This window comes from Staurois parvus, unplaced genomic scaffold (genome assembly GCF_062004578.1).
Source record: "Staurois parvus isolate SC_StPar_1 unplaced genomic scaffold, SC_StPar_1.0 ptg000503l, whole genome shotgun sequence".
NCBI lineage: Eukaryota > Metazoa > Chordata > Amphibia > Anura > Ranidae > Staurois > Staurois parvus.
The window spans coordinates 1,520,459-1,545,699 of record NW_028318299.1 but is presented as its reverse complement, the minus strand read 5'-3'; the positions used below and the strand labels follow the sequence as shown (position 1 = coordinate 1,545,699).

The 25,241-nt window shown below is 46.9% G+C and overlaps 1 protein-coding gene across 3 annotated transcripts in view; it reads left to right on the top strand.

Annotated features, from left to right (window-relative positions):
* The window catches only part of LOC149451981 (uncharacterized), a 145,344-nt gene that overhangs the window by 91,384 nt on the left and 28,719 nt on the right, over positions 1–25,241 (top strand). For 2 of the 3 annotated variants that reach the window (XM_089689935.1, XM_089689936.1), the window contains exons 3-4: positions 5,624–5,694; positions 13,133–15,761. The exons of the other annotated variant lie outside the window; for it this stretch is intronic. In XM_089689935.1, the coding sequence (XP_089546061.1) occupies positions 5,624–5,694; positions 13,133–13,467 (406 nt within the window). In that variant the 3' untranslated portion in view covers positions 13,468–15,761. Of the gene's footprint in view, positions 1–5,623; positions 5,695–13,132; positions 15,762–25,241 lie in introns of those variants that run through there. 3 annotated transcript variants of the gene reach the window in all.

Here is a 25,241-nt window from a genome sequence, read left to right as displayed (position 1 = left end):
CTGCATACCATTGTGTCACCCCTCCCCCCCCCCTCCCCCCCCCCCGGCCCTGGGGATCTGCAGGCCGTACCGCCTAGTATTGAGGAATAGCGATGTGCACAGCAAAAAGTATGTTTAGTTTCCTTCATTAAGTAAATCATTTTGTTTCCTCATATTCATTATGTTAAAAGGATTCATTTTCAGAATTTGTTTTGTATATTTGCATTCATTTCTCCTAATCAATTCGTCATTTTCAGAAGCGATTTCAGATTTATTTAAATTATGTCATTTGAAAAATTACCCTGTTGCCCTCCAGAAGATTTGCCCCCCTTCCTGACCAGTCCATTTTTTGCGATATGGCACTACATTACTTTAATTGACGATTGCGCGGTCATGCAACGCTGCACCCAAATGAAATGTATGTCATTTTATTCCCACAAATAGAGCTTTCTTTCGGTGGTATTTGATTGCCTGTGCGTTTTTTATTTTTTGCGATATAAACAAAAAAAAAGACCAACAATTTTGACAAAAAAACAATATTTTTGACTTTTTGCTATAAAACATATCCAATAAAAAAAATGTAAAAATCAAATTTCGTTATGAATTTAGGCCAAAATGTATTCTTCTACAATCCCAATATATGTAATTTAATTGATTTACAGTCAGGTCCATAAATATTGGGACATGGACACAATTCTAACAGTTTTGGCTCTATACACCACCACAATGGATTTGAAATTAAACGAACAAGATGTGCTTTGACTGCAGACTGTCAGCTTTAATTTGAGGGTATTTACATCCAAATCAGGTGAACGGTGTAGGAATTACAACAGTTTGCATATGTACCTCCCACTTGTTAAGGGACCAAAAGTAATGGGACAATTGGCTTCTCGGCTGTTCCATGGCCAGGTGTGTGTTATTCCCTCATTATCCCAATTACAATGAGCAGATAAAAGGTCCAGTACTTCTGCTATAGGGTGGGGGGGAACCAGTTAAACAGCCTGGAATAGCTGGTTTTCGAGGAGCGGGCGGCAGCAGCATCTGTCACAAATATGACTCGCCTGCTGTCAGCAAAATCTAAACAAAAGAAGAGCTGGCATTAGAAGATTAAAAAAAACAGCTCCTTATTAATATCAGGCCCTTCAAGTCTGGTATGGATTTCAAGGGGGACCCCACGCTCCCAGAACATGGTGTAGGGTTCCCCCCAAAATCCACACATTTTTTTTAATTTTTCTAATGCCCTCCTTCCTTTGTTTACATTCTGCTGCCAGTCGGGAACCATAGTTGTTAAGGATGCGGCAGTTCCCTCTTCTAAACAACTAGCTATTCAATTTGCATCATTTTTCTTTAGATGCTTTACACATCCGAATGAAACAAATTCATTTTGTTATTTTGTTATAATTTGTTTCAGATTTGTTGTATTTAGTTACTATTGTTATCAGGGGATTCTGATACATCTGAATCTCTGAATAACAAGAAACTCAACCGAATTTCAATTCATAACGAAATGAACCGCACATGTCTGTTAGGGAACAGGGTCAGTATTAATAATCATGGGGCCCCATAGAGCTTACCTGATAACACCCCCCCCCCATACTATTCATTCAGTGCTGTGCACAGGTCAAAATTGCATTAACAGCAGAAGGGTCTTAAATCTTGAGCCTATGTGCAGAAGCCAGGAATATATAATGTACAGAGTGCAAGGGGGGCAGCAGTAGGTAGTTCACAGAGGTCAGGTGTGTGCAATGTGCATAATGCAGGCGTCAAGAGTATGTAACATACTGCGTGTGGGGGGTCAGATATATGTAATATACCTAGTGCAGGGGTCAGATATATGTAATATACCTAGTGCAGGGGGTCAGATATATGTAATATACCTAGTGCAGGGGGTCAGATATATGTAATATACCTAGTGCAGGGGTCAGATATATGTAATATACCTAGTGCAGGGGGTCAGATATATGTAATATACCTAGTGCAGGGGGTCAGATATATGTAATATACCTAGTGCAGGGGTCAGATATATGTAATATACCTAGTGCAGGGGTCAGATATATGTAATATACCTAGTGCAGGGGGTCAGATATATGTAATATACCTAGTGCAGGGGTCAGATATATGTAATATACCTAGTGCAGGGGGTCAGATATATGTAATATACCTAGTGCAGGGGGTCAGATATATGTAATATACCTAGTGCAGGGGGTCAGATATATGTAATATACCTAGTGCAGGGGTCAGATATATGTAATATACCTAGTGCAGGGGTCAGATATATGTAATATACCTAGTGCAGGGGTCAGATATATGTAATATACCTAGTGCAGGGGGTCAGATATATGTAATATACCTAGTGCAGGGGTCAGATATATGTAATATACCTAGTGCAGGGGGTCAGATATATGTAATATACCTAGTGCAGGGGTCAGATATATGTAATATACCTAGTGCAGGGGGTCAGATATATGTAATATACCTAGTGCAGGGGGTCAGATATATGTAATATACCTAGTGCAGGGGTCAGATATATGTAATATACCTAGTGCAGGGGTCAGATATATGTAATATACCTAGTGCAGGGGTCAGATATATGTAATATACCTAGTGCAGGGGTCAGATATATGTAATATACCTAGTGCAGGGGTCAGATATATGTAATATACCTAGTGCAGGGGGTCAGATATATGTAATATACCTAGTGCAGGGGGTCAGATATATGTAATATACCTAGTGCAGGGGGTCAGATATATGTAATATACCTAGTGCAGGGGGTCAGATATATGTAATATACCTAGTGCAGGGGGTCAGATATATGTAATATACCTAGTGCAGGGGTCAGATATATGTAATATACCTAGTGCAGGGGTCAGATATATGTAATATACCTAGTGCAGGGGGTCAGATATATGTAATATACCTAGTGCAGGGTCAGGAGTAAAAATAATGTACAGAGTGCAGGGGTCAAGATTGTAACGTACAGAGTGCAGGGGTCACATGTATGTAATGTAAATCATGCAGAGGGCAGGAGTATGTAACATACAGGCTGCAGGGATCAGTTGTATGTAATGTACAGAGCACAGGGGTCAGGTGTTTGTATTGTAAATAGTGTCAAGAGTATGTAACATACTGAGTGCAGGGGGTCAGATATATGTAATGTACTCGGTGTAGGGGCAGGAGTAAATGTAATGTACGGAGTGCAGGGGTCAAGAATAAAATGTACAGAGTATAGGGGTCAGGTGTGTGCAATGTAAATCATGCAAAGGTTAGGAGTTTGTAACATACAGGCTGCAGGGGCAATTGTATGTATTGTACAGAGCACAGGGATCAGGTGTGTGTAATGTACAGAGCACAGGTGTCAGTTGTATGTAATGTACATAGTTCAGGGGTCAGGAGTATGCAACATACTAAGTGCAGGGGGTCAGATATATGTAATGCACTTATTGCAGGAGTCAAGAGTAAAAATAATGTACAGAGTGCATGGGTCAAGAATGTAATGTACAGAATGCAGGAATCAGGTTTGTGTAATGTAAATTGTGCAGGGGTCAGGAGTATGTAACATACAAGGTGCATGGGTCAGTTGTATGCAACATAGAGAGCACAGGGGTCAGTTGTATGTAATGTACATAGTGCAGGGGTCAGGAGAAAACACAATGGAAAGCATGCAGGCGTGTGTAATGTACATAGTGCAGGGGATAGGCGTATGTAACATACAGAGTGTAGATGTCAGATGTTTGTAATGTACAAAGTTCAGGTGTCAGAATTATATGTACATCCCAGCACAAAGCACACCCTACCTCACCATTATTTCAACACCATCGCCTTTTACAGTGCACAGCCATACAACCTATACACACAAACACACACGCACACATACAGTACACACGCTATACACACAAATACCCCGTCATTGCTGGTGACATTGCTAACTGTCCCACCAGCTCTTTTAGCTGTTGCTGCCAGCTGGAAAGTGGTGGTGGTGCTGAAGAAGAGCAGCATGCAGGGGCGGACTGACAACTCATGGGGCCCGCAGGCAATAGGGGATCATGGGGCCCCTGTGTCCTTGCCCAAACTCAAAAAAGCCTATGAAAAAGGTACCAGGGGCATCTCATGGGGCCCCCTACTGACCCCAGGGGATCATGGGGCCCCTGTGCCCTTGCCCAAACTCAAAAAAGCCTATGAAAAAGGTACCAGGGGCATCTCATGGGGCCCCCTACTGACCCCGGGACCTCGGGCAGTGCCCGAGTTTCCAAATGGTCAGTCCACCCCTGGCAGCATGACAGGCTGTGGGTCAACCTGCAGATGGCTGGGCAGTAAGCACAGGGCAGAAGCAGAAGCTGGAGAATCAGAAAGGCTACGGGAACGTGGACATCACAGTCACCCAGACAAGAACCATGAAAGTGTGAGGAAGGTTCCTCAAAAAAAGAAGCTTAAAAAAATGTCTGATTGTTAGAGAAAGGGGGGGATAAGAGTGAAATTGTGGGTGGAAATAAGTGGGTGGGGGGAGTGAAGGTCTGCTTTAAATAGCCCTCTCTCTGTCGCAGAGTCCCTTCAATTCAGCAGGGGGCCCAGAGGCACAGAGGGGACTCTCCAATCACCTTTGGTTGCAAGTGGACTAATCATTTTTAGGTGTAGGTTGAGTAACGATCCTTGCAGTGGCTCCCAATAACTACATTTAAAGTTCCAGCCTGCCCTGGTGGATTAATATAGAGGAATGGGTTGGACCTTGAATTTATTTGTTGGGAGCCATGGCACCAGAAAATTATTAGTCCCATTTCTGCCTTGGAGCCCTCTGCTAAACTAATGAGGTCTGGGCCTGATACAGGAGGGCCGGCTCTATCCTCCCTATAAGCAGCCCCGTGGGGGGGAACACAGGACCATCCTCCTACGCTGTAGTACTAGGACAATGAGCAACACTTCACTGGGCCCAAGAGCCATCACTTGCCAGCTCAGGGTTCTGCAGCTTGGACCTCCAAATTCCTAAGAAGGCTTTCATTTTCTGAGCAAGTTCAAATCTACGGAAGAATCTTATGGGAGCCAGAAGTGGATCCAAATAACAGCAGAGCGAGGCAGAGGTAAAAGCACAAGACACTTGGCACTGTATGAAGTCAGGATGAGGCCTCCAATCATGGAGATGTCTACTCACCCCAAAAGCATAATTCAGAACATGCCTATAGACTTTTTTTTTTTACTCTCCCCTAAGGATTACAGTTACCAAGGAGATGGATGGTTCCTTGATATACTGTATGTATCTGTACATGTATTATACACCCTAATGTAAAATCCTTCCTAACACTAAGCTACTGGTGTTCTACCAATGAAGAAGGTTCTTCCTATCATATTTAGGTACGATCTCTGAAACTGGCCTCCTATCAGTCATCTATTTTTATATTATATATTAGATTATAAAGGAACCAATATCAATCAATAAAAAGAATGTTTTAGTCATTTTTATTTTTTGAGCTGCCCCTCCTGCTGCCCTAGGCAGTGGCCTACAAGTGCTATTATAGGAAATACAGCCCTGGTCTTTTAATAGGCTTCTTGCATTATCAGCAGCACACTATATCATTCAAACATCTATCTATGTGCCGTATTGTCTCAATTACCTGTACTTATATCTTTTTTTTTTTTCTCATTTTATCTGCAGACATGGATGTCATATCATCTATGAGCAAAATCAGATGAAAACATTTCTGAAAGAGTGCAGAATGATGACAGGTGAGATTTACACAAGAAATCCCAGCCGGAGTGTCTAATATATCAGTTACGAGATGATCTGTCCACCAAGCCAGGGGTGTCACTGGTGGCCCCTTCAGCTGTTGTAGAACTACAAGTCCCATGAGGCATAAAAAATGAAAATAACTGCCATAGAGATGAACAGAAATCCATTGTTATGGCGGAGGGGGGGGGGGGTAACTTGCTTCCACTCAGATTATTAGGATACTTGAAAAATGACAGAAATACCTCCAGTCCCTGGTAGATTGAGATATCCAGGAAGGAGTGCTGGGCATTCACATGAACTTTCTGGTAGTTTGTAGCTACGTTAAGACCATTCTCTTCCACTCTATCCCTTGCCCTTGTTGTAGAGGTCTTTGTGCTTCATTGTGAAACCTTTATCTTCATCATTGGTATCTTGCTGTATTCCACTTGCATTGTGGGATTTTATTATCCACCATTTGATATTGCAGTTTGCTTATGATTTGTATACTCCTTCAAAAAATGTAGTAAATGAACTGAAAAAACAGAAAAAAAATGACAGAATTGGGCATCAATAGGGGATCACTGGAAACTAAAGTACAGTATTAGAGCAGAACCCAGAACACATACCTATGTACCTGTCAATAAATTTATGTAAAACAACAGCACAGCGGCTAAATGGTTTGCACTTCTGCCTGGCAGTACTGGGGTCATTGGTTAGAATCATAACCACGGCACCACCTGCATGGAGTTTGCATGTTCTCCCTGTGCCTGTGTGGGTTTCCTCTGGGTACTCCGGTTTCCTCCCGCACTCCAAAGACATGCTGGTAGGTTAATTGGCTCCTGTCTGCATTCTCCCTAATATGTGTATGTATGAATGTGAGTTAGGGACCTTAGATTGCACACCCCTTGAGGGTTAGGGACTGATGTGAATGTACAATATATATGTAAAGCGCTGCGTACATTGATGGCGCTATATAAGTACATAAAATAAATAAATATAAATCCTAGTGCTCCTCAATATCACACATTGTCCTTCACTTGATAAGGTGCAGCCCTCCACAGATCGGGGAATCTAGATACTGTCAAGAAAAAATACAAGATGGCGCGCTCTCCTCGTCATGATAACAGATTTATTAAAAGATAGGTCACAAATGGATACTCACAAGCAAACCATAAACACAGATAAAGAGCCGATCTCTCAGTCCCAGACAATGGAGTCCTGTCCCAACCACTGCCTGGTTGGAATAACTGACGCGTTTCGGGAGGACTCCCTTCCTTAATGCTGAACCAACCAAAGGTGCCGATTCCCCATATATACTGTAGAGGAGGTAACACAAAAAAGCCATCACCACACCCCCCTTCATGTGGAAATGACAAGGGAGGGCCCACCAGGGACTGCCCCAGCTGATGAACTGCCCGGATAAAAACTGTGGATCAGTCTCTGAATGGCAGCAAATAGACATGTAGCATGTTGTAAACGATATGCAATTGCCGTGATGTAATATGCCATTCGTATAAATGCATCCAACAAGACTATACAGCAGAAACATTACTGCAAAATGAAGAATATAGAATTCCCCCTAGAAATGTCATCAAATGATGATGGTGGCAGCTTACTGATGTGTGGAAATGTGCTAGATGGGCTGGAGAAAGGATTGCCACCTGAGGACACATGGCGGCACCTGGAACGCAAGCCAATCTAATGCCACCAGCCAGCGCACCGGAAATGCGGCATCACTAGTGCTCATGTGTGCTCCTCATGTCAGGTGGAAGCGCACGCGCCCTGGCATGCCAAACCGAGGGTAGTTGGTTGTGGATGACACACCAGAAGTGCGTCATCGCTGTCGCACATGCGCATCTGCCAAGGACGGAAGCTCGCCAGCACTACATGCGGAAGCAGAGGTGGACTGACCATTTGGAAACTCAGGCACTGCCCGAGGGCCCGGGGTCAGTAGGGGGCCCCATGAGATGTTCCTGGTACCTTTTTCAAAGGCTTTTTTGAGTTTGGGTGGGCAAGGACACAGGGGCTCCGTAATCCCCGAATGCCCGGGGGCTCCATGAGTTGTCAGTCTGCCCCTGGGCAGAAGTGATGCCTGATGTGACCTGCCAGAGAGGAATGGCTAGGATGTACTGTAGCTACAAAGGACAGGAAAAATAGGGGAGGGGATGGGGAGGAACCACATGCAATTCAACCAGACATGCAGCATTGGCATAAAACCCAGGGGTAGTACTGTACATGAAATGCATGACGTACCTGTCACTCTGGGGAAAACGTAGCAACTTTTAGGTGGGGTGCCGCGTGGTGTGGAGGCAATAATTCACACAAGAAGCTGCAATTGAGAACTTGTATTGAAGTAATGTAGTAATGATTCACAACAAAGCCGGTGGGAAGTCTACCCAGCCGGGTGCGCTCACAATTTCCAGCCACGTGGACTAAGCAGATTCCAGCCGGACTGACAGCATCTGTTGAGAGGGGAGAAAATGCGGCCTGGCTGTCTATTACCCAACCAGGAAAGGTGTCCAGAAGAGTTGCAACCCTATGCTTTCCCTCCTCATCAGGAACCTCTCCCTACCGCTACTATTGTCCCTAACAGATGGGTACCTTTCGCTACTCTGCCAACACCACAAATATATGCCAAGGCTGGGAGCCAAAGCCTTAAATAGGCTCTGCCTGACCCAAGATGGCTGCTTGAGTCACATGGGGTGGCAGCATCCAATTGGATTGCTTCCCCAGTGACCCAGGAAACCATAGAGGAACCATGTTGCTCCTGACTTCCTCTCCAGCTACAGTGCTGCTGTGGAATAGCACCACCTGCAGGAAAGAAAGTAAACTGCACCTTCCTACAATCTCAGAAAAAGGAAGAAAACGATGTAGAAAGCTTAACAGGGTATACCATGTATAGGAATGTAAAGAGGTGCAATTCACTTACATGAGCCCTGATGTTCACACTTGATAAACTTTTATAAAATGAACTGTATTTTCTCCAGGGTAGATATACCCTCCGAGGCCAGCAGTGGGGGGACAGATTCATGGGAAGCCGGACTGTAGGGGATCGAGGAGGTTGTTGTCGTTGAGGTGAGAGCATAGGCGGGTGTAGACGAGGCGCTCGAGGAGTTTGGATGTAAATGGGAGCAGGGAGATGGGTCTGAGGTTGTTCGGGTCATTGGGGTCCAGGGAGGGCTTTTTAAGTATGGGGATGATTTGTGCGTGTTTCAGAGGGGAGGGGAAAGTGCCGGAGGAGAGGGAGAGATTAAAGATGTGGGTGAGGGAGCGTAGGATCATATGAAAAATATTGATCTTGAATCGATCATACGATAATTATTATTATTAAACAGTATTTATATAGAGCTAAAAGGTTTGCTCAGCGCTGTACATTATAGTGGGGGACAGTACATGAGACAATACATTAACAAAACAAAACACGAGGGGGTCAAGGGCCCTGCTCTTTCGAGCTTACAATCTAGGAGGGAGGGGATAGTGGTACGGAAGGAAGTGGCTGTGGGGGATGGAGTGGTAGGAGGAGTGGAGGAGATCGGCAGTTAGGTGAGGGTGGGGTAGGCTTCCCTGAAGAGATGGGTTTTCAGGGTGCGCCTAAAAGGTGAGGAGGGTAGGTGACAGTCTGATGGATTGGGGTAGTGAGTTCCAGAGGATAAGGGAAGTCCTGGAGAAGTCCTGCAGTCGGGCGTGGGAGGTGGAGATCAGGGAGCTAGAAAGTAGGAGGTCTTGTGAGGAGCGAAGATTACGGGTTGGGTGGTATTTGGGTATCAGGTCGGTGAGGTAGTTTGGGGCAGCATTATGAATGGCTTTGTATGTCTGTGTTAGTAGTTTGAATTTAATGTGTTGGGCAATCAGCAGCCAGTGGAGGGAATGACAGAGGGGGGTGGAGGACACTGAGTGGAGACCAGTGGAGGGAATGACAGAGGGGGGTGGCAGAAGCGGAGCGGATGGTAAGGTGGATGAGTCTGGCCGCTGAGTTCAGGATAGACTGAAGCGGGGATAGTCTGTGATGAGGCCGGTGAGAAGGGAATTACAGTAGTCCAGACGGGAGATAATAAGGGAGTGAATGAGTTGTTTAGTAGTGTCTGGGGTTAGGAACGAACGTATTTTGGAGATGTTGGTTGCGGGGGTGGAGTCTGCATGAGTTTGCCAACGATTGGACATGGGGTTGGAAGGACAGGTTTGAGTCTAGAGTGACACCTAGGACTTTGGCTTGTGGGGTGGGACTGATGGTGGCGTTGTTGGTCGTGATGGAGAGGGTGAGGTGGAGGGGGGCAGGAGCTGGGGGGAAAATCAGGAGCTCGGTTTTGGAAAGGTTCAATTTGAGGAAATGGAGCGACATCCAGTCTGATATGTCGTTCAGTAGGTGGGTGATACAGGCGGAGACTGAAGGGGTGAGGCGAGGGGTGGAGAGGTAAATTTGCGTGTCATCGGCGTAGAGGTGATAGTTGAAGCCGTGGGAGTGTATCAGTTTGCCAAGGGAGGAGGTGCAGATGGAGAAGAGAAGGGGCCCGAGGACCGAGCCTTAGGGACCCCAACAGAGAGGAGGAGAGAGGGGGAGGTGGTAGCGTTATAGGTAACGCTGAAGGAGCGTTGGTATAGATAGGAGGAGAGCCAGGAGAGGGCGGAGTCTCTGATGCCGAGGGAGTGTAGTTTGTTAAGGAGGAGGGGGTGGTCGACTGTGTTGAAGGCCGCGGGAAGGTCGAGGAGTAGGAGCACTGAGTAGTGGCCATTAGCTTTGGCGGTTAGCAGGTCATTAATGATTTTGAGGAGGGCGGTTTCGGTGGAGTGTAGGGAACAGAAGCCAGACTGTAGTGGATTGAGGAGGTTGTTGTCAGTGAGGTGGGAGCTTAGGTGATTGTAGACTAAGCGCTCAAGGAGCTTGGAAGTAAATGGCAGCAGGGAGATGGGTCTAAGGTTGTTCAGGTCGGTAGGGTCCAGGGAGGGTTTTTTGAGTATGGGGGTGATGTACGCGTGCTTTAGGGGGGAGGGGAATGCGCCAGTAGAGAGAGATTAAAGATGTGGGTGAGGGAGCGTAGGATGGAGGAGGAGGGTGCCCGGAGGAGTTGTGTGGGAACAGGGTCAAGGGGGCAGGTGGTGTGGTGGGCTTCAGAGAAGACCTTAGTGACCTCCTCAGTGATAGCAAGGCTGAAGGAGCGGAGTGTTGGGGAGGTTATAGTATGCGGGACGTTAGGTGTGGTGGGGGGTAGGGTGGTTGCGAGGTCAGAGGAGGGGAGAGTTGGTGGGGTTATGGTGGGAGGGAGGCTAGGTAGGTTGAGCATTGGAGATGTCCTTACGGATTGCGTCGATCTTATTTTGGAAGTGATTGGCAATCTCATGGGCAGTGAGTGAGGTACTGGGTGGGGGTGGGGGGGGGAGAGAGTAGAGAGTTGAAAGTGGAGAAGAGCCGGCGGGGACAGGTGGAGAGGGTGTTGATGAGGGTTATGAAGTAGGCTTGTTTGGTGGCATGGAGGGAGGAGGTGTAGGTGAGGAAGGTGGATTTGTAGAGGGAGAACGCTCGAGGGGATTTAGTTTTGCAGCATAATCGCTCCAGCGTTCGACTGCGTCATTTAAGATTTTTAGTGTGGTTGTTCTGCCAGGGTTGAAGTGGTCGGGGTCTAATGCTACGTGTGGTTAGGGGTGCTAAGGAATCTAAGGCAGCTGACAGCGAGTCGTTGTACGCAGTAGTGGCCAGGTCAGGGAAGGACAGTGGAAGGATACTGTCGTACAGACGGGTAGCTGCAGAGTGGAGAGGGGCCAGGTTCAGGTTGCGGAGGTTACGGCTATCTGCTATCTGCTCATTAGTACACAGCTTTCGAGAGCTGATCACGGCAGTTCATCTGAATTATCCGAAGGGACAAACACAAACATTTTTCTCGTATGATCTGGTATTTTCATTTAATCAGTACAGTAATTATTTGAAAATACAGTACAAATACATTACATCACTTCCAAAGTTGTGTTTTGTTGTACGAGAATTTTCATAAAATTTTATTTAATTTTCAATAGAGAGACTAGCATGCAAAAAAAATTAAAAAACAACAATCATTCATCCGATATTCCCATCGTGTGTACGAGGCTTTACTCCCCCACACACTTGAAAACATGATATCTGCATAACTCCTGCAGTCTATGTCCAGGCAAGTGGTGTCTTGAGTCTTTCTTCTCCTCGGATGGCGAGGTTGGGTGGTCTTTATTCTTGGACAGCTCTGTGCTCACATCCCGTAATGATACAAACACCACCCAGTCCAGGAGTATTGTGAGCCTGGACTATGTCAGGTCCATAATGGACTGGGCTCAAAGAAAGTCAGTTGGACAGTGCTGAGTATTCTGCAACCTGGAAGAGGATCAATGCTGAAATGTAGAGTGGGGAGTCTGGGTGGACAGTGCTGAGGAAAGGAAGTATATTGCAACAGGGTTACCTTCACCATATTTTCTATAAAACACAATTATAGTACTTTTATAAGAGTGGAAAATCACAGAATAAAATTAGCATTTTGGAAAAGTTCTGCACTACGTTAGCTTCCAGAGTGAAGAGCAAATTTTGGTTATTATAATGTTAATGAAATCTTGACTGTTTCACTGTGCGCATCAGGATTGAAGCTGCAGGGGTCGCAGGGGTCACAGTTGTGACCTGGCCCCATGCTGCAGGGGCCTGTGTGGGCCCCCCGTATGCCTGGATAGGAGGAGCAGCAGGGCAGCTGCATAGAGAGAAATCCATTTCTTCATGTTCTCTTTGCAGCTGCTGAATGCCTGCGGGAGGGAGAGGAGGAGAGGTGAACATTCAATGGCTGCAGGAGGAACATGAAGAGCTTTCTTCTGCTGCCCCCTCTCCCCCATTCTCTTTGCCACCCCCTCCATCCCCAGTGGTGGCAGGGCTCTGAGCTGAGAGCCCAGAGCCAGCACTGACAGTTCCCCCCTCCCCTTCCATGGGAGAGGAGAGAGAGATGATTCTGCTTTTCCTCCCACCCCTCCTCCTGTGTCTGCCCTTCCCACACTTCCCAGTAGTCTTGTGCTTCAGAGAAGGAGATGTGTGGGCGGGAATTTTGAAGACCAGAAGAGGAACGGTGCAGCCTGCCAGTCCATCCATCTATTCCACCCCTCCCTGCTCTATCCTGCCTCCCAGTAAGTACTCTAATGTAAGGGAGGCTCTGTGGACATCTTACTTTCCTTCTTTCCTTCCTTCCTCCCTTTGTTTCTTCCCCCAGAGCGGTAACTCTAGTGCAGCTGGACAGCAATTGTCATTTCTGCACCCAGCACTGACCTGGCAAAAGTAGGTGGAGCATGTGCAAGCACCACCAGGCCTAGGACCTAATCCTGGCACCTAATCCTGGCACCTAATCCTGGCACTAGTTCTGAGCAGCTGTTTTTTAGAATTTTGGTTGAACTTGAAGGATGTGTTTTTTAAACGTGACTATGTACATTTGTAACATCTATCTGCTTCTTTGTGTGTCTTAGGCTTTACTCCTATTGTAGTCATCACTTGCAAAGCAAGTCAGGCTACTTCTGAAGTGGAGATGTTCAGAGCGATGGGAGCCGAGCAAGTCATATCGATGGAGAATTATACCACAGAAGATAAGCAGAGGACCCAGCAGAAGGACATTGACATACTGACATTTCTCTACAGCACTCTGCAAAATGTCGCCTATTATATGTCCCACCAACATGATATGAGGAGAAAGCGACTGGAGAGGAAGAAGTTTCTCCTAAAGTTTATGCATGATGTGGAGGTTGAGAAGAAGGTGGATGAGGCAGTGTTAATGGCAGGAAAAAACAGACCCCAAAGGCGTTAAAGCAGTAGAAAACCGCAGCTTAAAAACAAAAAAAAAAAAATCCTCTTCAAGGCAATGGTATCAGTTATGTTAGAACAAAGCCCTCCAACGGTGCGCTGTCACCACTGCCGGGGCTTCCATCTTCACCCGGTCTTCCTTCCAGGTTTCGTGAGCTCCGTCCATCTGACTGGCCGAGCAGCACACGCGTGTGGAAGTAACGGGCCACGGCACATCGCTCTGAAGGAACGGGATGGGTATGCCATTCCTTCAGAGCGCATGTGCCAGCTGCCAAGAAGAGCGAATATTTCCTAAACAGTTCATGTTTAGGAAATATTCATTTTACCTACAGGCAGGGGCGGACTGACCATTTGGAGGGCCCGGGGTCAGTAGGGGGCCCCATGAGATGCCCCTGGTACCTTTTTAATAGGCTTTTTTGAGTTTGGGCAAGGACACAGGGGCCCCATGATCCCCTATTGCCCGGGGGCCCCATGAGTTGTCAGTCTGCCCCTGCCTACAGGTAAGTCTTATTATAAGTTTCCCTATAGGTAAAAATCACAAAGCGGACGTTACTAGCGCTTTAAACTCTGCTATGACAGTGGAATCCTACACTGTCCATTCTGATCCTCCTAGATGGAGGAACCCATGGTTGATGTATGCATTCTCTACATTGTATCCATAGGTGGTGGGTAACTCTATTTCCTCAGGTCCACTAGCAGTATAAAACAAAATTGTGCTTCCACCATGAACAAGTGCTCCAACCAACATATACCGCACTCACCAGATTCTGGTGAAATACACGCCTTCTAGAAATTTTAGGGATCCTAGACCCTTCTTTACAGCCTCCAGAACTCCACTCCACCACGAGACCTTTTCTCCACCAACAACATGGACCTGCACAGGACCCCATTATTATTATTATCATACAGGATTTGTAGAGCTCCAGTTTACGCAGCACTTTACAATATAAAGGGGAACCGTACAATTCCAATACAGTCCAATACAGAAGGAATAGGAGGTCCCAGCTCATGGAGCTTACAATCTAAAGGAAGGGGGAGGGGATACAAAAGGCAGTAGCTGCGGGGGATGATCTGGTGGAGGTGATTCAGTGCAGTTCTTAGGTGGAGGTGGGGTAGGCTTCCCTGAATAAGTGAGTTTTCAAAGTCCAGCTAGAGGCAGACAGGGTGGAAGCAGACCGGACATACTGGGGTAGGGAGTTCCAGAGGATGGGAGAGGTTCTGGAGAAGTCCTGGAGGCAAGCGTGGGAGGAGGTGACAAGAGAGCTAGAGAGCAAAGCTTTCCCATGTGAATGGGCCCTTCTACAGTACAGTAAAGGATGAAAGTGCCACTATATAAAGAGTTCAATGAATGTTTATCTTGACAACACGAGGATAAAGCCAACGCATTTCGGGGGCCACTTCTGGTGCCCTCATCCTTTACATACTGCTCTTTTTTTCTCCAGGGACCCTCACGGATATCCTGGTTGACAGAGGACTGCCTTTTTTTTGCCCATCCTTGGGTCCGGTGCTTCCTCATATTAGGTCTGATGAAATGGAACCCCTCAGTAATCCCCATTCAAAGAAAACTGTTCAGATCATCAAAAATAATTCACAAATTGGAAACCGTTCTGAGATTCCACTACAGGTTTTCCTTCTATAGAGTTTTTACTGAGCAGAAGGTTCCTGTCTTTGTTGAATGTGTCAGAACCCGACTTTAATGTAACGTTTGCATGTAACATGTTTGCTGTTCCATGTTTTACGTGCTGATATTACATGTGGTGGTATGTAGTTTTCTGATTCTAACGGCCCTTTATCAATCATTTGCCTTCCTTGCCAAGCAGTTGTAGATAGACATCACAAAAGTCTATCAATGCAGGACAACCATTGGTGGCATGATCTGCCCATATAATGGTGGCATCCGTGTACATAATAAATCACAAACTATACACACAGACAATGACTTCAACATTTTAGATGCTTCTACCCAATGGAAGCTGGCCATGGATTCAGAGGAATAATTGATGGAATTAGGGCTGAATTCAAGTCTATGTGCTGCACACTCCTGGTCTAGGCTTTCCACACGCTGGAGGCCCTGTCCTGGTCAACAGTTAGCTTTCTATTCACATGTAACCTTTTATTTGTCTTTATGCTTTTACAAGTTATCAATGAAGCTGCACACTTTTCAGAAATATTTTTACATTTTCCAATTGTGGGAAAAAAATATAATCATTTTCATGCATATACAGAATATAAATATGTAACAGTTTTGTGTATCCATTTATCACATACAGCCATTAAATGAAATGTGATTGAAAGCTGTCAGAGATTGTGAGTGTCTTGTGTACTGCAAAGGGAATTGTTTGCCTTTCATATAAGTAACATCTGAACCAATGATCGTTTCAGCTGTATGTAAGAGGGGATCTCTTCTCACCGACCAACATTGTATGGATGGTTCAGCTACTCATGTGAGGAGCATTCTTCCCACTGACCCCCAATGTAAGAGACATTCTTCCCACTGACCCCCAATGTAAGAGACATTCTTCCCACTGATCACCAATGTAAGAGACATTCTTCCAACTAACCATCAGTGTAAGGGACATTCTTCCCACTGACCATCAGTGTAAGGGACATTCTTCCCACTGACCACCAATGTAAGGGACATTCTTCCCACTGATCACCAATGTAAGGGACATTCTTCCCACTGACCCCCAATGTAAGAGTCATTCTTCCCACTGACCACCAATGTAAGAGACATTCTTCCCACTGACCCCCAATGTAAGAGTCATTCTTCCCACTGACCACCAATGTAAGGGACATTCTTCCCACTGACCACCACTGTAAGGGACATTCTTCCCACTGACCACCACTGTAAGAGACATTCTTCCCACTGACCCCCAATGTAAGAGACATTCTTCCCACTGACCACCACTGTAAGAGACATTCTTCTCACTGACCCCCAATGTAAGGGACATTCCTCCCACTGACCCCCAATGTAAGGGACATTCTTCCCACTGATCCCCAATGTAAGGGACATTCTTCCCACTGATCACCAATGTAAGGGACATTCTTCCCACTGATCACCAATGTAAGGAGCATTCTTCCCACTGACCACCAATGTAAGGGACATTCTTCCCACTGATCACCAATGTAAGGGACATTCTTCCCACTGACCCCCAATGTAAGGGACATTCTTCCCACTGACAACCAATGTAAGGAGCATTCTTCCCACTGACCCCCAATGTAAGGGACATTCTTCCCACTGACCACCAATGTAAGAGACATTCTTGACACTGACCACCAATGTAAGGCGCATTCTTTCCACTGACCACCAACGTAAGGGACATTCTTCCCACTGACCCCGAATGTAAGGGACATTCTTCCCACTGACCACCAATGTAAGGGACATTCTTCCCACTGACCCCCAATGTAAGGGACATTCTTCCCACTGACCACCTAGGTAAGGGACATTCTTCCCACTGACCACCAATGTAAGGGACATTCTTCCCACTGACCACCAATGTAAGGGACATACTGACCACCAAGGTAAGGGACATTCTTCCCACTGACCACCAATGTAAGGGACATTCTTCCCACTGACCCCCAATGTAAGGGACATTCTTCCCACTGACCACCAATGTAAGGGACATTCTTCCCACTGACCCCCAATGTAAGGAACATTCTTCCCACTGACCCCCAATGTAAGGGACATTCTTCCCACTGGCCACCAATGTAAGGGACATTCTTCCCACTGATCACCAATGTAAGGGGCATTCTTCCCACTGACCACCAATGTAAGGGACATTCTTCCCACTGACCACCAATGTAAGGGACTTTCTTCCCACTGACCCCCAATGTAAGGGCATTTTTCCCACTGACCACCAATGTAAGGGGCATTCTTCCCACTGACCACCAATGTAAGGGACATTCTTCCCAATTTTTCTTTATTAAAAGTCTCGCAATCAATAAACAAAATATTATACAGAATATAAAAAAATTATATATTTACAGCAAAACGAAAATAAACATAGCAAAATCTGCTATCAGACAAAAGCAAACGTCTCAGAAATGAACATGACATAATTGGGGAAATAAATCGTACTACCACTCACATCACTACACCAGACATCAAACCTGTGAGGTCAAGAAACCACCCCGCCCCCCTTATGCATGCAGCCCTTCTTCAAAAAAGATCTTAATCAACAAAAACTACGGGAGTGAAAAGAACAGTATAAGGATAGAACCCCTCACCCAGAGATGGACAGTTCACCAAAAGCAGGTCTGATATTCCTCCACGCCCTTATCCAGACCGCCCGAGGCTCCCTGCCCTTCTCAAGACCCCGAATCTTCCCAACCTCACCCAGAATATCGTGCACCACCACCTCTACAGGGAGGACTTTCTTCCGGATGGTAATCTGACACCGTGCGTTCCATGTGAAGTAACGGACAACTATACTAACTAGAAAAAGTGTATCCAAATCAAAGTCCCAGTGAGCTGGGAATGCCCCGTACACCCACTCTGCATAACTCATGCGATAGAGAAAGGGGATGCCCAGAACCCTCCCCACCCTTTTATACACCTCTATGTTAAAGGGACACAGAAGCAGAAAGTGGTCCATAGACTCCACCTTACCAACACACTCTGCTCTAGGACAATCTCGATCATCCACAGGGCGGTGCTTCAGGTTCCCTCTCACATAGAGCCTTCCATGGAAAGCGAGCCAGGCTTGATCCCTAAACTTCAAAGGGATTCTCTCCAAGTTAATTAAACGCAATCCCTCCCTCATTACGGAGCCTGGGCAATCCTTTAAGGCCAGTGACACACTGAAAGCAGAAGCCAAAATCCTCTCCCCCAGAAGTTTCCTGGGAAGGGACCTGATATCCTCCACTGTCACCTGCCACTGCCGAAGTATTTTCAGACACGGGGCAACATAAGCCGGGAGCTTGCCATGTCGGACTCTCAGACTTTTCACTGGGCCGCCATCTTCCCAGCAATGCAGAAAAGGCCTAAACCAAGACTGAAAAATACCCACCCACCCCGGCGGGGTCTCTGCTAACATATTACCAAGATTGTACTTTAAAAAGAGCAAAGAAAAGAAAACTATCGGGTTGACCATTCCTAGGCCACCCTCCCGCCTGGACAGGTAAGTTACATTGCGTTTGATCAGGTTCAGCCTGTTTCCCCATAACAGTTGGAAAAAACAGCTGTAGACCCTTGCATAGAGAGATACCGGCAAGATACAGACGAAGCTGACATATAAAAAGATCGGGATCAGGTAAGTTTTGATCAAGTCAACCCTCTCTCTCAAGGAAAGCCTCCATCTCTTCCAGCTTGCTACTTTGGCATTGGCAACTACCAACCTGCTTTCCCAGTTTCGATGACCATAGTCACCAGGACCAAATTTGATGCCCAAAATTTTAATTTCCTGCTGGGGCTCTGGGAAGGCATCCGGAAGTTCGAAGCTTTCACCCTCCTCACCTATCCAGAAAACTTCACTCTTTTCATGGTTGACTTTAGAGCCAGAAGCCTCCGTGTACTGCTCTATCACAGAGACCACCTCCCACGCCTCCTCAGTCCCAGAGATAATAACAGACACATCATCGGCATAGGCAACGACCTTCAAAGGCGGCACACCAGCAATGCCCAGAGGCACCCCGCACAACGATGCGCCCTCTAGCCTTCTTACAAAGGGGTCGATTGCGAAAGCATATAGCAGGGGGCTCAAAGGACATCCCTGGCGCACACCAGAGCCGACCTCAAAAGGCCGCCCAACCCAACCATTAACAAGCGGGAAGCTCTCAGCCCCTTTATATAATGTCTTCAGCCAATCTATAAACCTCCCCTGCAGGCCGTATCTACCAAGCAGCAACCACAGATATTCATGATTCACTCGATCAAAAGCTTTTGCCTGATCCAATGCCAGCAAGTACTTTCTCCATCCAGCAGTCCTGCATCGTTCCAAAGCCTCCCGGATAGCCAAAACTGCTGAAAAGGTACTTCTACCTTGGACCGAACAGTGCTGATGGCTGGACAACAAATCGCCTGCTACTGACGACAAGCGCCAAAAAATAATCTTTGCCAAGATCTTTCTATCAACATTGAGAAGACTGATGGGGCGCCAGTTCTCAATCATTGAGGGGTCTTTACCTTTTGACAGAAGAATCACAGCGGATTGCCTCATGGAGGGAGGGAGCGAACCCTCTTCTAGACAGCTGTTAAAAACCTCCGCTAAAAAGGGAGCCAGAATGGACTTAAAACACTTGTAAAATTCAGCTGTCAATCCATCTGGCCCAGGCGATTTTTTGGTAGCCAGCTTGTCTATAGCATGAACTACCTCATCCGCTGAAATTGGTTCTGTCAAATTCATCAAAAGCAATGCACCATTTGCCAATCCTGGAGTAGAATCCAGAAAGCTTTCCATCCTGTCCCGGCTAAGGTCCTTTCTTCCCAGGAGGTCTGCATAATATGACCCAAAGATCTCCAAGATCCCTGATCTGGACTTTATCAGGGAACCCGTACTGTCTTTCAGGCCAATGACCGTCTTAACTGCTATGCCTTGCTTACAGTTCTGGTAAGGTTCAGGTGAGTGATATTTCCCATAATCCCTCTCCAGAACCAAGGAGGCATGCTGGTCGTATTGACACTTCCTAAGAAGAAGCTTCACTTCAGAGATCTCCCCCGGATCTCCTCCATACGAGACAAGACGATCAAGCTTCCTCCGCAAATGCTGGTAGGCAATATACATACCAAGCTGCTTCTTCTTACTTATGGCCTTGAAAAGTCCAATCGCCCTTTGTTTCACAAGCTCCCACCACTCTGACTTACTGCTGCAAAAGTCCAGAATAGAAACCTGTGCCTGAAAAAAATCCTCAAAGGATTGTCTTACCTCTACATCTTCCAGGAGAGCCGAATTCAGTTTCCAGACACCCCTTCCCCTGGGTGGAGTGTCCGAAGCATTCAGAGTCACAGACAGCATACAGTGGTCAGAGAACTCCACCGCCTTCAACTCAGGAGCCGAGAAAGCAGAGTTCTCCTTTAAAAAAAACCTGTCTATCCTGCTCTGACTATTCCCTCTCTGAAATGTGAACCCTGTGCTGCCAGGGCAGTGCTTAATGTGCACATCTACCAGGCCTGCCTGTCTAACCAAATCTCTGAGAAAAACGCTATCATAACCCAGCCTGTCTATGGAGCCTCTCCTGTCTTCAGGCCTAATTATGGTGTTAAAGTCACCTCCAAAGACAACCTGCTGGGACGTAAAAAGGAAGGGCTTGATCTTTGTGAGGAGGCATTTCCTGCCCCATTTTGACTGGGGTCCATAGATATTGATCAGGCGCAGGTCCTGCCCCCTAACAGAGACGTCTAAGACCATGCATCTCCCCATTTCTACCTCAATTACCCGCCGGCACGTTACCATATCGGTTTTAAAAAGGACCGCAACTCCGCTGCAAGGTTCAGCCGCAAGAGACCAAAAGGAGGGACCACATCTCCACTCCCTTTTTGCTAGATAGACATCGGCCAATGTATTGAGCCAGGTCTCTTGCAAAAATAAAATCTCAGCATCAAACTCGCTGAGCAAAAATAAGGCTGTATCACGAGCTCTTGCAGATTTAATGCTGGCGACATTAATGGTCGCCACCTTTAACAGAGTGGGAACTGCCATCAGGATGATTGGGGTAGTCGTTTCTTAACCTCTACCACACTCTCGTCACCCGAAACAGATCTCTTCAGAGTACGTGACTCCCCCTCATCCATAGATGATAGAGAAATGGATATATCAGATACCATCTCATCACCTGACAAAACTGAAAAAGTATTGCCAAGAGGGACCCCTCCTGGATCTGATTCTGAGGAAGAGAGGACAGCTCTTCTCATCCTCCTCTTCTTCCTCTTCTCCTTCACCCTCTCCCACCCTTCATCAGCCGAATCTCCCCCAGCAGGAGGTGAGACATGGGACATGGATACCCCTCCCTGAGCCTCATCGGCTCCACCCCCATCTGGCACCCCCACAACCTCCTGACCACGTTTGCGCTGATGGGGGACAGGTACCGGAGGTGGAGTAGGCCGAGAGGGAAGATCCGCTAAACCCGCCCCCCCAGCAGCTTCCGCCAGTCTGGAGGATCTACGTACTGTAGGGTTAGGGACAGGAGGGACAGACTCAGGGGTGACATTACTGGGGGAAACACAATCTGACACAACAGACACAGGAGGGGCAACTACAGTTTCCTCCCTAGCATCAGCTGCCTCATCCTCCAACGCAACGCAAACACATCACAGGCTTTAAACCCCATCTCTAGAATCAACTCCGCCACCCTCCCCCTTACTGGTGGGTTCCCTTCCCCCTCCCACTTCAACTGTACCACATTCCTTCTCCTGACCCCACCAACCATCCCACCACCAAACCTCCCAAAATTGTGACCATTAGTATTCCCAACACTACCCCCACCCCCCTTGGTGCGACTCCCCAAAACAGAGGCATAGTTCCCCCCAATCCTCCCAGCAGCAGAAACATTTGTGTGTCTGGGAGCATCTGGTGCAACTCTGGCAGATACCGATTGCACAGATCCGGGATTGGATGGTGTATCCTCTCTCTGCTCAGCAGGGGGAGAAATGTCATTTTTAGTCTTATGAGCAATGTTAACCCCTTCACCTCCACCCACCACCAACACATCCATTGCTTTAGCAGTCTCAACAGTCATAGACTTCACAGCAATGTCCGCACTCACTGCTGCAACCATAGAAGCTCCAGCAGTCATCTCTTCTTCCAAGAAAGGAGACTCAGCCCAGGACTGGATTGGATTCTCAGACACAGCAACAAGTGAGACATCCATGTGTGCTGTTTGCTCTCCACATGGTGCAGTGTGCTGCTCCCCTCCCCCACCAGCATCAATCAGCTCTGGAGCACCTGGGGGCTCAGGTGAAACAGTCTCTCTGCAGGTGGCAGCCATCTTGCATGTAGAGGGACTACTGGTCTCAGCAGGAACAGCAATTTCCATCTGTGGGGTGCTTGCTGCAGGTTCATCCACATTCCCCTGATGGTCTGGAGACCTCTCTGCCAGGAATTTTTCCTCCAGGTTGGATGAGGATTCCTCCACAGCAGGCTGCTTGCAGAGCTCCTCATCCACAGTACTGACCACAGCAGGTGGGGCAGACATGCTGGGAGCAGCCATCTTGGTATACTGGGATCTCTCCACCAGTCTTGGCTTTGCTGCTCTGTACCTCCTCTGTCCATCTTCAGGGACTTCTGCAGGGTCATCAGTGAAGGCAAACTTGTTTGCTCTCAGGGGAGACTCCATGTGCTGAATGAACTTCAGGGTTCCATACTCACCCTCAACCCCCTGGCTGGTTGCTACTGACAACTCCTCAGCCTGACATGGGGGGAGAGACGCTGATGTAGATGGAGCCGGGTCATCCATTACCTGAGGCTGCTGATCCACAGAGCTCGCTGATGTCTGGCTGGCAAATCTCCTCTCATGTTCAAATTTTTCTTTAAATGCACCACTTCTTGCTTTCAACTTTTCTAATAATAAAGATTGTTTCTTTACTTTGTCCTCCATGTGCTGGAGCGCTGGCTTCATGCCCAATCTGTTCTTGCTCCAGGCCTGGCAGTATTTGGCTCTGAAGGTTTTGTGTTCAGATTTCAAAACATTGAGTTTCTCCTCAGCTCTTCCAATAGTCACAAATCTATCAATAATCTTCTGTCTGAAGACATTGACATCCTCACCAGGGCCGGGACCCACAGTCAGGTCCTCCACCTCCTCCTCTTCACTAGGCCCGGTCTCATCAGGGGAATCCCTCCCAGGGCCTCCCCCTGGATCAGGCATGGTTCCTGGGCCAAGCTAGCAGGCAAGGCCCAGGCTTGAAAATGCTGGTTCTCAGGGAGAGCTCCTTCAGTGTGTCCTCCTCCTTCTCCCACTGTCCCCCAATGTAAGGGACATTCTTCCCACTGACCACCACTGTAAGAGACATTCTTCCCACTGACCACCACTGTAAGAGACATTCTTCCCACTGACCACCACTGTAAGAGACATTCTTCCCACTGACCACCAATGTAAGGGACGTTCTTCCCACTGATCCCCAATGTAAGGGACGTTCTTCCCACTGACCCCCAATGTAAGGGACGTTCTTCCCACTGACCCCCAATGTAAGGGACATTCTTCCCACTGATCCCCAATGTAAGGGACGTTCTTCCCACTGACCCCCAATGTAAGGGACGTTCTTCCCACTGACCCCCAATGTAAGGGACATTCTTCCCACTGACCCCCAATGTAAGGGACATTCTTCCCACTGACCCCCAATGTAAGGGACATTCTTCCCACTGACCCCCAATGTAAGGGACATTCTTCCCACTGACCCCCAATATAAGGGACATTCTTCCCACTGGCCACCAATGTAAGGGACATTCTTCCCACTGGCCACCAATGTAAGGGACATTCTTCCCACTGGTCACCAATATAAGGGACATTCTTCCCACTGACCCCCAATATAAGGGCATTCTTCCCACTGATCACCAATGTAAGGGACATTCTTCCCACTGACCCCCAATGTAAGGGACATTCTTCCCACTGACCCCCAATGTAAGGGACAATCTTCCCAATGACCACCAATGTAAGGGACATTCTTCCCAATGACCACCAATGTAAGGGACATTCTTCCCACTGACCACCAATGTAAGGGACAATCTTCCCAATGACCACCAATGTAAGGGACATTCTTCCCAATGACCACCAATGTAAGGGACATTCTTCCCACTGACCACCAATGTAAAGAACATTCTTCTCACTAACAACCAAGAACATTTTTCCTAATTTTTCTTTACTAAATTTCTTGCAAGCAATAAACATAAGATCATAAGAATATACATAAATAAATATTAAACACAATATAGCAGATTCTGCTCTCATACAAAAGATAACGTTATAGCAAAAGAAAAATCTCATAAATAAAGATATCATTACTGGGGGGGGGGGAGTAAGGGAGTGAAAAGAACAGAAAAAGAGCCCCTCACTAAGAGATGGACAGTTCACCACAGGTAGGTCTGATATTCCTCCTCGCCCTCATCCAGACTGCGTGAGGTTCCCTGCCCTCTCAGAGCTTTGAATCTTCCCAACCTCACCCAGAATATGGTGCACCACCACCTCAACAGGGAGATAATTCTGCCACATGGGTAATCTGTCACTGTGCATTCTACATGAAGCAACAGACAACTGAACTAGAAAGTGTGTCCAAATCAAAATTCCATCGAGTCAGGAATGCCCGGTACACCTACTTCGCATAACTCATGAGATAAAGGAAGGAGATGCCTAGAACCCTCCCCACCCTTTTATACATCTCTATGTTAATGGGACACTGAAGCAAAAAGTGGTCCATAGACTCCACTTTACCAACACACTGCGCTCTAGGACAATCCCGATCATCCACAGGGCGGTGCTTCAGGTTTCCTCTCACATAGAGCCTTCCATGGAAAGCAAGCCAGGCTCGATCCCTAAACTTCAAGGGGATTCTCTCCAAATAAGGTATAAGCTTGCCTTTTGTAAAAATAATAAATACGTATCTTTTTGTAGGTAAAAAAAAATGTGCATTGATTATTTTTATTCTGCAGTCTGTAGGGCCTTGCACCCGCAATCATCAGATCACAGGTGCAATGCCAGGATCCTGCAGACACTAAGTAACCTGTCTGCCTGTACCTCCTGTATGGGCAGGCAGTTCCTGAATGGCAGGAAGAGTCAATGAACTACAAGAGTGCTCAAGCGCCCTCCTCTTCTTGGATTTACTAAAACTGGAGAGTGCAAAATGTGGTGCAT